At 35.2% G+C, this 14,068-nt stretch overlaps 1 protein-coding gene across 1 annotated transcript in view; it reads right to left on the bottom strand.

Moving 5' to 3' along the window:
* Positions 1 to 833: 833 nt before the first annotated feature.
* The window catches only part of LOC128241549 (opioid-binding protein/cell adhesion molecule-like), a 50,951-nt gene continuing 37,716 nt past the window's right edge, over positions 834 to 14,068 (bottom strand). The window contains exons 3-8 of the mRNA XM_052958553.1: positions 11,212 to 11,416; positions 7,248 to 7,397; positions 6,213 to 6,341; positions 4,388 to 4,675; positions 2,701 to 2,916; positions 834 to 1,315 (exon numbers count right to left, since the gene is read on the bottom strand). Coding sequence (XP_052814513.1) covers positions 1,209 to 1,315; positions 2,701 to 2,916; positions 4,388 to 4,675; positions 6,213 to 6,341; positions 7,248 to 7,397; positions 11,212 to 11,416 — 1,095 coding nt within the window. The 3' untranslated portion in view covers positions 834 to 1,208. The remainder of the gene's footprint in view (positions 1,316 to 2,700; positions 2,917 to 4,387; positions 4,676 to 6,212; positions 6,342 to 7,247; positions 7,398 to 11,211; positions 11,417 to 14,068) is intronic.

Below are 14,068 nucleotides of genomic sequence, written 5' to 3'. Positions count from 1 at the left end.
AAGACTAAGCTATTTTCTGCTTTTACACGTGCGAACTAATTTAGACTTTAATGATGGAATCCTTGGCCAAAATGTTAGCTTGACGGAATTTTGCAACAATGCAACGATGCAACGCTGAAAATTTGGCCAAGGATTGCATCTTTTAAAAACAAGCAAATCTAGTTCACAAATGATGAAGCAGAAAATAGCATAGTCGTTTATCTTTAATAGGCAAAGAAATATTTTCATATTTTTTTCTGTGAAAAAAGTTATTTACAAATTATCGTCACTTGAAAGTTTGTTTACATCGGTTGTGATCCGTGGTGACACAGTTGAGAACCCCTGTAGGTCATTTGATTCTCCACCCTGACTTAGTTTATTTAAAATAATCAGGGTGTGTGTTCAAGCCCATCTAGGGACATGATCTCTTGGATTTGTGACCCGTGGTGACACAGTTGAGAACCCCTGTAGGTCATTTGATTCTTCACCCTGACTAAGATTATTTAAAATAATCAGGGTGTGTTCAAGCCCATCTAGGGACATGATCTCTTGGATTTGTGACCCGTGGTGACACAATTGAGAACCCCTGTAGGTCATTTGATTCTTCCCCTGACTAAGATTATTTAAGATAATCAGGGTGTGTGTTCAAGCCCATCTAGGTACATGGTCCATTGGCCTCTCTCTTGGATTTCTATCCAGGGAAATAGACAAATATGCTTTGTGCTTTATGTTGATAGGCGAGGATTTTAATTCTGTATTTTGGGGAAATTGATACCCCAAGGTTTCTCAAGAAAGGATTTATGCCAACCTACATGACAATTATCGGTTATGAGGTTATTGGACAGAACACCACAAGAAAATAGTCATTATATTTACATTTTGTTTTAACATTTACATCACCCTTTGGGCAAACATACATCTATAAAGTGGAAGCATTCGCATTCTTTTGATTTCGATTTGCATAACTATTAAACTTATGACTCACCAACACATAAATTATGGAAGAAATAAGAACAAAACATTCTGTACAAAAGTAAAAATGTACAATTAGTTTAACCATTTACAGGTAAACTGTTCCAAGTTTTGTATCGGTCGACATGTTTGTGGCTGGCATGAGTGCACGTATACACATGACAAGTAGCCAAAAAAAGCACTTCAAGTTATTGTTCGTGTGCAAACTTCGTCACTTAATATCCGCTTCACTGAAGTGATAATTCAAGTCGTCTGAATTAATTTAGACAATTGTGAAAAAGAAGGAGACTCAGAGCCACCATGTAGCCCATACCACCGGACATCGGGGCGGCACCACCTCTGTGGCTTCCGTCTCTCATGTAACCTGAAAGAATATCATATACAACGTGAAATGCCGTTATGTCTAACTCTGTGAACTCGATGTTCGGGTAAGTCCAGTCGGACTTATTTCTCTGGTCACAAACTCGTCGATTTTGTTTCTTTATAAAACAATTTCGCTTATGTCGATGTTTTAATTACGATTATTTGCTATATTGATATCAAATTTCTGTTCTGATGTCGAATTTTGTTAAATTCCACCGTTCCAATCCCGAACATAGAATATAATATTACATCTTGCTGTGTACTTTTTCCCCAATGAAATATTTTTAAACAAAAATATAATCGTTATTTTTTTATCGAAGATTCTACAGACACGTTGTCTTCATAGACTTTTATATTTCAAAACAGACCGATTGTTTCGAACTTTTTAAAGTTAACAACTTTGTTTAGGTGATCGATGTTAACTCTAAAATCATTGCTGCATTGGAAGATTAATGGATGCACTTGTGGTCTGCAGTATATCTAACAAGAGTTTATACAGATATTTCTGCTGCACTTGTTTTAAGCAAACATATGAGAACATCATAAAATATTTCCCCTTTTAAAGTTTACAACAATGCCATTAGAACGTTGTTATTTTAACAAAATTCCGAACATTCGGCGCAATGTCAACTGAACAGGTGAGGATTACAGTCAACTTTAGTTGTACATTAAATGTGTCCGAAATTCACGCAAGAGGTTGTACGTTCGAGCACCACAAATGGTTGGTTCTCTTGGTTTTTAGATTATACTGATCTCTTTTAGCTCGATTGTGACGAAAGCTGAGAGCGTATAGAATCAAAATCAAGTCCGTTTCCTTGGAAGAAACCTTAACTGGTGTCCATTTTGAGATTTGAGATAGAGGCAACACTGGTGGGGACCGAACCCAGACCCGCGAGTGTGACAGGCAGACACCTATACCACTAGGCCACTCTCAACAAAGTTGTATGTGTGTACTTTTTACCCACGTTAGAAAATGTTGGCGATGTTTACCAGCTTACGATCATCGGCTTACAGATATAATAGGTTTGTATAAAATATAAATTTTAATTTTAAAGATGCTCTCTCACAGATTGACCATTTTGACTACTTTCATTCTTTTGTCTTCAAATGAGCTAAATTTTACGTATATGCCTGAAATCCTGTGATATAAGATTTCTGATAAAAGTTTTTAATATTTACTTTCGAAAAATGTTTTATTGCTAAAAGTGTTTCTAACGCTTAAAGAAAAATGAGATTTTCGGCAAGTTTCCAAACAATTGAGTTCTGATATAGTGTAAGTTATCTTATATGACGTAATTGAAAGCATTGATGCTTAAATAGCTGATTCTGAGACAAAAAAAAAGTTATAAAATCTGTGAGATTGAAGCATTCAATATAAAGAAATACCTTGTCTGTCTGGAAATGGAGCACCATCGTAACCTTTACCGTCATACTGTTGACCGCCGTCTGCAAGCACCGACTGAATTTCATAATGTTTGTTCTGGTACCCTGGCATATACGGGTCATAGTAGTCGTAGCCGGGTAAAAACATTGGGCTTGTCTTCCTGCGCGGTGCAGCCGTGGTAGTGGTCGGCGGAGGACTAGGAGTTGGGTCTTTGTACTCTGCTCAAATAAAGAAGGTTTTACAGTTAGCAATCTTTGATATTATTATTATTATTATTATTATTATTATTATTATTATAATCATTATTATTGTTATTATTATTATTATTATTATTATTATTATTATTATTATTATTATTTTTTTTTTTTTTTATTATTATTATTATTATTATTATTATCATTATTATTATTATAATTATTAGTAGTAGTAGTAGTATTAGTATTAATATTTATTATTATTATTATTATTATTATTATTATTATTATTATTATTATTATTATTATTATTATTATCATTATCATTATTATTATCATTATCATTATTATTATTATTGGTAATAGGCCTTTTAAAAAATGAACGTTCCTTGGTTGTTGCAGTTGAAATGGGTCGAAACCAAATGCTTTTATTGTCGTTGTTAGCAATAGTTATTGGTGTGCCATAGAGACAGTTAGCTCGCTAAAAACGATATAAGGGAGGTAATCCTACTAACAAATACACAGATTATTCAACTGGTAGTTGTCTTTCCAGGCATTCAACAGAGATACTGAAAACAGCATGTTCATTCCTATCCCTGTTCACTACATTGTCACCTCAGTGCAATAACTATACAACTGCATGTTTCTTTACGACGTTATTAAGCTATTGCAGATATTTTAGTTTAAACTTTATTTATTTTACAACGATTGTGAAATAAATTATTACAAGAGATGTTTGATCGACATTATGCCCTCGATGAGCGCCATGTTGTAAAGAATATTTGGACGTTGGATGCCTTTCAGGCAACTTAAAGATTATGACCATTAAAAGTGTAGGGATAGAATTACAGTTTTTTTATCATGTTCAGAGGATGACTGATCTCTACAGATAAACATGTATCCCTTTAGCAGCAGGGAATACGTAAATATGATGTAAATTTAATGACCAATATTTGTTGTAACTTAAACCTTTGCCTTAATGACCTCAAAATCAATAGGGGTCATCCACTGGTCACCCAACCTAAATGTCAAGTTTGATGGCCATAGGTCCAGGGATTATTGAGTTATCACTCGGACAAGCTTTGACAATTTTCCAAATTAAATGTCACTGTGATCTTGACCGTAAACCCGATGACTAAAATCAATAGGGGTCAGGTGGTCAACTGGTCAGGCCCAACCTTCATGTGAAGTTTGCTGATAATCGGTCCAGGAATTGTCGCGTTATCACTCGGATAAGCTTTGGTGTACCGGCGGACCGAGTGACCGACCGACAAATGCAAAGCAATATACCCCCTCTTTTTCGAGGGGGGGGGCATAAAAACTTATATTTAGTCATTCTCGTTGGCACAATGATGCGCGAGAGTGTTGTCACTAAATAACATTTTGTTCGAATAAGTGCTTCTGTCAGGAAGCCATTAAGTACAAGGTCGGACGTATGTTTTATTTCTGCACAAATGCAACAACTTTATGACCACGATTCTACAGAAATACTAGCCATATAATGTCATTGTCGCTCTCTCCGCTCCCATCCTATTCTCAGCTTCGCACGTATAATCTCCGTAATCGTGGACATTAATGGTCACTATCTGCAGCGTTAGAATGTACGTATTATGGTTGCCCGGATACAGCTCCAGACGATATTTATAGCTGTGTTTTATCGACATTCCGTTCTTGATCCAAGCAATTCTGGCCCTAGGATATGAGGTGACACTGCATTCTAAAATAGTCTCCTTTCCTAGGCTTTGTCCCAGCCTTGTGTTCAATAGTTTGACTACAGGTGTGTCTGAAAATATGATAAAGCACATATAGTTGTGTTTACTTAGAATCATATGAAATATGATAACGCACATATAGTTGTTTGCACTTATAATCATATGAAATATGATTATGCACATATAGTTGTGTGCACTTAAAATCATATGAAATATGATAAAGCACATAAAGTTGTATGCACTTAAAATCAGATAAATTATGATAACGCGCATACAGTTATGTGAACTGAAAATCATATTTCATATGATAACGCGCACAAACCTGAGTGCACTTAAAATCATATGAAATATGATTACGCACAAATAGTTGTGCGCTCTTTAAATCGTACGAAATATGATAACGCATTGCCCTATTTTCGTTCAAAGCTTGTGTTACGTTTTCCCTTCATCCATACAAGTTCGACCCGGCCTGTCACTTAGTACCTTGACGTTGAACAATACATAAATAATTGTGTGCACTTAAAATCATACGATATATGATCATGCATATATAGTTGTGTGCACTTAAAATCATATGAAATATGATTACGCACATATAGTTGTGTGCTCTTTAAATCATACGAAATATGATAACGCATAGAAAGTTGTGTGCACTTAAAATCACACGATATATGATAATGCATATATAGTTGTGTGCACTTAAAATCATATGAAATATGATAACACACATATAGTGGTATGCACCTAAAATCATACGAAATATGATAACGCGCATATAGTTGTGTGCACTTAAAATCATACGAAATATGATAACGCACATATAGTGGTATGCACCTAAAATCATACGAAATATGATAACGCGCACACAGTTGTGTGCACCTAAAGTCATATGAAAGATAATAAAGCACGTATAGTTGTATGCACTTAAAATCATATGAAACACTTCATTTTGTCAAACACAGCAAGTATTAATAAATTTATTGTTAAACCAAAATACGATCGTGGTTAAAATTTCATGACAAGAGCTTGTAAAATGTCGTCGCACAGCCCTACGTGACTTTTGGTTGATAAAATAGTGATTAAAAATAAATAAAATGCATGATAACGAGGCAATAGCTATACAAAAATGTTGTAAATGTTTTTTTGAATAATAATGCATGGCTATTTAAAACTCATAGTAATGAACTGCAAAAACCGGAATAGGGTTATTAGAACTTCGTTTTGATCAAGGAAGTTGTATTTTTCTCGAGTTGATTTTTGCTGATTCGGATTTCACGAGGCGCATTCATAGTGAAATTGAAATATGCAAAGTTACACGAGAGTCGAATACGACATTCCGAATAAAAATGCAGAACAAATATTGTTATTAAATACATTACTGGTTAAATCATTTAAAGGACATCTGTTTTCATAATAAATGTCATTTTAATGACGTACTAGCGTTTTATGACGTATTTTTAACATCGCGCTATGATTTATGTTATGACGTGATGTCCGCAGAATGGAATGCAGCGATATTGCACTAGATTCTAATACAGACTACATTTTTTGTGATATATATATATATTGCGTATGGTTTCATAATTGGTATATAAAACATTAACGTACATTGCACGTGAACCTCCATCTCCCGCGTGACAGCGGGAGGGACGCCGTTGTAGGCAAGGCAGACGTAGACGCCGGCCTGGAACCGCTGGATGTCCGTGATGTGCAGCTTCTCGCCTTCTGGACTCAGATCTGTAAACGGACCTATACCACACTAGTCCTGCATTCAGTGTTGCTTATAAACCACTGTAATCTAGGGCCAATGGTATCGAACAGACTAGCAGATGTATTGCATTAGAACGAACCATCGATATTTTATACGTTTCACAAAAATAAATGTAAATATTTGTACACTTTCAAATAAGAATATTATTCATTAAACATTTCATCATCAGAACTCATCTAGAAAGATAGTTACAATAAAATGAAGAATAACATTTGTTTTCTTTTCAAGTGAGACTTGAGGTTGTTTGTAATCATGGCCCCTGTGTTCATTTTATACAACCAGGCTTTATTGTAGCGCGGACCTCGATCATCCATGGACTGTCTTAGCAACAAGCATATGCACGACAATTCTTTTTCCCAATCTCTACCAGACAGATATCCATAGGAAGATTTGCCACTTCTTTATTCCGATATTTAAAGGTGCCTGACACCAGATGATACCATTTCAAGAAAAAAATAAAATTGTCAAAAACTTACATAAAATTGATATAATTGTGTACAACGCATTGAATCATACTCACTGATGTATCACAACAATATCGATACGACGTAAATCCCAGTAAAATTTAATTTAAAAAAAAGCGTTGGTATATGTGTCTGTACAAATCACTGGACCTTCACATGCTAAAAATACATACTATAAACTGGGAAACCAGTATGCGTTTTTTAACGTGTAAATTCAGCTGAGGCAGCGATAAAACATTATTTTAATCAAGTAAAATAATAACTAGCTCGTATTGATAGTTCCATGTTTGTTTTGAGGAAATACTGTTTTTGCAGAATTTGGGATCATCTGGTGTCTGGTCCCTTTAAATTGACCAATAAGTAATATTAATGATAAACCACCATTATACCAATTGAATCTGAACATACATTCCTTGCTCTCCAGTGCGATGAAGGGTCGCCGGAACCACGTGATGTTAGGCTGGGGGACACCAGTAGCTTTACACTGTAGCGTTACATTGCGTCCTTCTTCAACATCCATATTTCGACTTGACTCCTGATTCAATATGTGTGCCGGTACTGTGAAGGGAAAAAGTTCGAATGATGAGTGCAGTTTGTTTTAATAAAAAATACGATAACATCAAATATGCAAACCCCGTATGTTAATATCTTAACATTGACAAAGCCAATATGCTAATATCTAAACATTTACAAACCCAATACGCTAACATCTAAACATTGACAAACCCCATACGCTAACATCTAAACATTGACAAACCCCATACGCTAACTTCTAAACATTGACAAACCCCATATGCTAATATCTAAACAATAACAAACCCCATACGCTAACTTCTAAACATTGACAAACCCCATATGCTAATATCTAAACAATAACAAACACCATACGCTAATATCTAAACATTGACAAACGCCATACGCTAACTTCTAAACATTGACAAACCCCATACGCTAACTTCTAAACATTGACAAACCCCATACGCTAATATCTAAACAATAACAAACACCATACGCTAACATCTAAACATTGACAAACGCCATACACTAACATATAAACATTGACAAACGCCATACACTAACATCTAAACATTGGCAAACGCCTTACGCTAACTTCTTAAGGAATGAATTGCGGAGTTGATGTCATTATCGGGGTATGAACGCAATTGGGTTGGTCAATGTGTGTAGAGTCCGAAGGACTCCACGCGTACTTTGACCAACCCAATTGCGTTCATATCCCCGATAATGACATCAACCCCGCAATTCATTCCTTATATTTACACAAATAGTTCATTATTTCATTCAAGAATTATTAAAAAAAAATTATTTCATTTAAGAAAACCTTTAAGTAATCCGTTCTTACCCATTCTGTAAAAAGAACGACCCGACTATAACCGGAAACATTTTTTTTCAAATGAAGTCACAATAACGCGGGAAAAGATCAACCACTTGAAATCACTTTAAAACGTAAAATTGAAACACTTCTGGAACCATTATATTTAAAATATAATTAACTAACACGTTTAAAAATGTTGATCTATATTTTACGGGACCTGCAGACACAATACAACCAATAACAAGATCAATAGCTTTCATGTGTATTGTTATGCAATGAATTACGATCCGAACATAACCGAAGATGTTGCGTTCATCGATTGATGAACGCAATTGCCGAAAGGCAGTTCATTTGAGGAATGGAAGTTGAGGTGTAAATATTAAACATTGACAAACCCCATATGCTTATATCTAAACAATAACAAACACCATACGCTAACATCTAAACATTGACAAACGCCATACGCTAACAACTAAACATTGACAAACTCCATACGCTAACATCTAAACATTGACAAACGCCATACGCTAATATCTAATCAATAACAAACACCATACGCTAACATCTAAACATGGACAAACGCCATACGCTAACTTCTAAACATTGACAAACCCCATATGCTAATATCTAATCAATAACAAACACCATACGCTAACATATAAACATGGACAAACGCCATACGCTAACTTCTAAACATTGACAAACCCCTTACGCTAACATCTTAATAATGCCAACTCCCATATCTTAACATTAAAAAAATGACAAACCACATAGGCTTACATCTTACCATTGACAAACCCATACATCTAAACATTGGCCAACCCCATAAGCTAACATATTTACATTGACAAACACCATACACTAATATTGACAAACCCCTTACGCTAACATCCTTATAGTGCCAAACCCCATACGCTAACATCTTCACATTAACAAACCAAATACACTAACATCTATGTATTGAAAACTGAAGGGGTTCTAACAGCGGCTGATAATTTTTATCCTGAAAAAAGCCGGGATCTGTTTAAGTATGAGGGTTCCAAGCCCAAACAGGGTTAAAGAGCTTAAAGCCCTGTTGAATAATTGTGTTGTAGTTATTCACAACACAATTATTTAGGTACTTCAAACTGTTTTAATACAAATATGCGAGCAAAAAAACATTCTTTACACCGGTACATTATTCTGAAAATAAAAGCTCTTGATCCTGATATAAGGATTGGTTCTGAACTTTTGAACCCGTAACACTGGTACTCCCCAACACCGTTCTGCGATAGCCGATTTACAACAATTTAATACGTTTGCAATGTTATATGGCCATTGACGATCATATTAAATGTTCCATATGATTTTGTTATCGTTTGAAAAGGTATTGTTGATAAAATGTGAAATAAACGACTGACAATTAATTATATATAAAGTTATTGAAGTATATATTGTTGCTCCTTATTTTAATTGAAATGAAAGCGTTGAAAGCGTTGAAAGTCTGTTGGCGCGGCAAACGTGATTTTACTTTTTGTACCGTTCTGTGCACAGGCAATACAAATCGATTCGAAAACATCTATTGAGTGGCCCAAAACTTGAACCGATAAGTGCCTGTCATTACCTAATAATACGTAGTGTAAATTGATGAATTTTACAAATGTTGTGCATATGATGGTTAATTGGTAATACTCCATTTATAGAAAAGCATCTGGTTTGATAAAACGAATTCAAGACAAGTGTGGTATATGTATACAATTAGCTAGTTTCATAACAGTAACTGATGAACAAGGATACATAAGCTTTGCTTTAACTTCCCAAATGTATTTCTAGTGTTTAGTTAATTAAATGAGACCCAATATTGGACGAGGACGTTTTGACTATGTGTAGTAGATAAGTTAGGCAGGGTCTTTAAGTCAACTCATTTCCAATTGTCTGCGTAATTATCTAAAAGAATCTTTTCTCCTCAAGTCCTCATGGGCGGGGGCATGTCGTGTGGATTTCAGTCAAGATTTATTTGGGATTCTTCGAAATGCTTTCAAATTCACATTTACCCTGCAATCTTAAAACCGTATTTAGTAAGTGGACTTATATTTGGAACTATTCGAAACTAATAGAAACGTTTGTCCCTTTAAGTAACCCCGGTGCATTAATTCATTTAACATGTCATGTCAACATGTAGATCTGACGATACCTGATTTCAATTTGCGGTACTTAAGTCTGTAGTCCTGACTTTTTTCCATTTTCTCCACGCAAGAATAGCTTTTTTTGAAGCATTTGTTTCTGAACAAAAGAACATACATGTTCTTCCCAAGTCTACTCATAAAACCTGTTCAAATCATACCAAATGAATATGTAGTCACCACTCACACATGACTCGCCAGGCATCCGGAATTCCACATACTTGTACATCGGATATAACAAGGCGGCTTTAAATTAATTGCTTGATTTTCATCCCCGCCCGACGCCTTTTTTTCAGCCGCCACTTAATTTACTCAAATAAAAATGTTAAACTAGGGTCCGTATTTACGCATCGGTCTGGTACTGCCCGGGAACGGCGTTTATTCATAACTACGGTGTTAACGAATAACATCTAAGAAAGTAGACTTGTTGCGATCTAGTTCGTGGTTGGTCTAGAATAACGTGTATATGGTCCTTTATGCAATAAGAAAGAACATGAACACATACTCAACGGTGAAATAGTCATCTAAGAAAAATCACACCTGCCCCATTTTAAAATTAAAATTGGATGAAAATCAAGCAATTCATTTATATTGGCCTAAGCAGACAATGGCTGGTATTAAATATTAATTTTAATTGTATCTAAGAACGATGTAGCTAATCGGATAACTGGTTATTAATAACTGACCAATGAAGTGAATGAAGTCAATGACGTATGACCATAAGATTTACTTAAGTTTTATTCTGAATACCAACCAAGCACGATTTTCAAAAGCCATTTAAACTCAATTCAATGATCTAAAAGATTCGGAAAATAGCAAAAGCTACTAAACATTACCATACATTTTACATGATTAACAACATATAAATCAATTTTACCTTGAACAAATAGATAGACTCGTTTGATTTTGACCGGTTTTGTATTGAGAAGGCACGAGTACTCTCCGCTGTCGTTGTAGCGCACGTGTTCAAGGCGCAGGTTCCAGTCGCCTTGTGCAGTGTTGATAACGCCAACCCGCTTGTCGTCGATGACGATCTTGTCCTCATTACTGAACAGTATACGCTTTGGGTTCATCCATATTATCTGAAATGTTAAGGCTTTATTGTAACTGTCGGTAAAAAAGGATTGGTTAATTGAAAAAAAGACTTAGTAAATATGACATTTATGTTTTCAATTTCAATATATTCTATTTCAAGTGATTCAGTAGGAAATGACCTGTAAAGAAGACGTATAAATGGTTTGTTCGTACCGCAATTATAAAAAAACTGGTTTAAAGTAACTCGCTCATGCAATTTTTTTAAAAAATTACGAAATCAAGTGTTGCAAATCATAAGGAGTGTTAAAACAAAATACCAAAAGCTGGAACCCTTCAGGAAATGTTAATATTTGCTTAAATATCGTCTTTGAAGACCACAATTTACATTTTATAAGCGTGAGTAACGCGATTGAAAAAACAATACGGCTGTGGTGTTGCGTGATTGGTTGATTGACATTATCACGTGATGTTATCAATGTATCATTAACATGTCAACATATCCACTACTTTTGTTACAGACCCGGTGGCCGTGTGGAATAGCCGACTGTTTTCTATTCTTTCTTGACACCCGTCGTGGGTTTGAACACCACTAAAACCAAAATACTTTTTTATGCTATAACTGTATTTTTTCTGCAATTTCAATATCATAGAGTAAAATAATTGTAAAATAACTGTTTTCAGATGCATTACCAGGAGACTAATTTTTGGTCCAAAAACATGATCGAGTCCCTTAAAATAGTATAAGAAATCACAGACACACTGGAGAAACGAGAATGTGGCATCTGTTGTTTTATAGGAAAAAGTAGGTAGGACGAGATTGTGTAAGGGGACTATATATCTACTGTGTCGATATAACATTCACATGTAGAAAAGGAGAATTGTTAAAGAGCAAACATTTTCAACGGTGAAACAGTCATCTACGAAACGAAATGTCAGACTGTGTAATCGGCAAAATGTAGGGACGAGATTTTGGCCATATTATTTTTAAAGGTTACTGAAGGAACGAGATTTAAGCATCTGATTTTTACAGGTTACTAAAGGAACACCATTTTGGCATCTATTGTTTTACAGGTTACAGGAGGAACGAAATTTTGGCATGTATTGTTTTACAGGTTTCTGAAGAAACGAGATTTTAGCATCTACTGTTTTACAGGTTATTATAGGAACGAGATTTAAGCATCTATTTTTTTACAGGTTACTAAAGAACACGATTTTGGCATCTATTGTTTTACAGGTTACTAAAGGAACACGATTTTGTCATCTATTGTTTTACAGGTTACAGGAGGAACGAGATTTTGGCATGTATTGTTTAACAGGTTATTGAAGAAAAGAGATTTTCGCATGTTTTGTTTTACAGGTTACTAAAGGAACACGATTTTGTCATCTATTGTTTTACAGGTTACAGGAGGAACGAGATTTTGGCATGTATTGTTTAACAGGTTACTGAAGAAAAGAGATTTTCGCATGTTTTGTTTTACAGGTTACTAACGGAACACGATTTTGGCATCTATTGTTTTACAGGTTATTAAAGGAACACGATTTTTGCATATATTGTTCTACAGGTTACTGAAGGAAAGAGATTTTGGCATTTATTGTTTTACAGGTTACTTAAGGAACACGAATTTGGCATCTATTGTTTTACAGGTTACTGGAGGAACGAGATTTTGGCATCTATTGTTTTTCAGGTTACTTAAGGAACACCATTTTGGCATCTATTGTTTTACAGGTTACTGGAGGAACGAGATTTTTGCATGTATTGTTTTACAGGTTACTGGAGGAACGAGATTTTGGCATCTATTGTTTTTCAGGTTACTTAAGGAACACCATTTTGGCATCTATTGTTTTACAGGTTACTGGAGGAACGAGATTTTTGCATGTATTGTTTTACAGGTTACTGGAGGAACGAGATTTTGGCATCTATTGTTTTTCAGGTTACTTAAGGAACACCATTTTGGCATCTATTGTTTTACAGGTTACTGGAGGAACGAGATTTTGGCATGTATTGTTTTACAGGTTACTGGAGGAACGAGATTTTGGCATATATTGTTTTACAGGTTACTGAAGGAACGAGATTTTGGCATCTATTGTTTTACAGGTAAATTAAGGTACGGAATTTTGGCATCTATTGTTTTACAGGTTACTGAAGGAACGAGATTTAGGCATCTATCGTTTTACAGGTTACTGGAGAAACGAGATTGTGACATCTAGTCTTGTATATGTCAACAAGAGGTACGAGATTGTGGCATCTAGTCATTTTAAGGTAAACCAGAGGTACGAGATGTGGCATCAAGTCTTTTAAAGGTAAACCAGAGGTACGAGATTGTGGAATCAAGTCTTTTAAAGGTAAACCAGAGTTACGATATTGTGGCATCTAGTCTTTCAAAGGTAAACCAGATGTACGTGATTGTTGTATCTAGTTTTTTAAGGTACACCCGAGGTACGAGATTGTGGCGTTTAGTCTTTTAAAGGTAGACCAGATGTACGAGATTGTGGCGTCTAGTCTTTAAAGGTTAACCAGAGGTAAAGCAAGGGTACGAGATTGTGGCATCTAGTTTTTTAAGGTAAACCAGAGGTACGAGATTGTGGCGTCTAGTCTTTTAAAGGTAAACCAGGGGTAATAGATTGTGGCATCTAGTTTTTTAAGGTAAACCAGAGGTACGAGAGTGTGGCGTCTAGTCTTTTAAAGGTAAACCAGGGGT

The sequence above is a fragment of the Mya arenaria genome, chromosome 7 (assembly GCF_026914265.1).
Source record: "Mya arenaria isolate MELC-2E11 chromosome 7, ASM2691426v1".
NCBI lineage: Eukaryota > Metazoa > Mollusca > Bivalvia > Myida > Myidae > Mya > Mya arenaria.
Note: the sequence above shows the minus strand (reverse complement) of the source record. Positions and strands in the feature narration are given on the sequence as shown.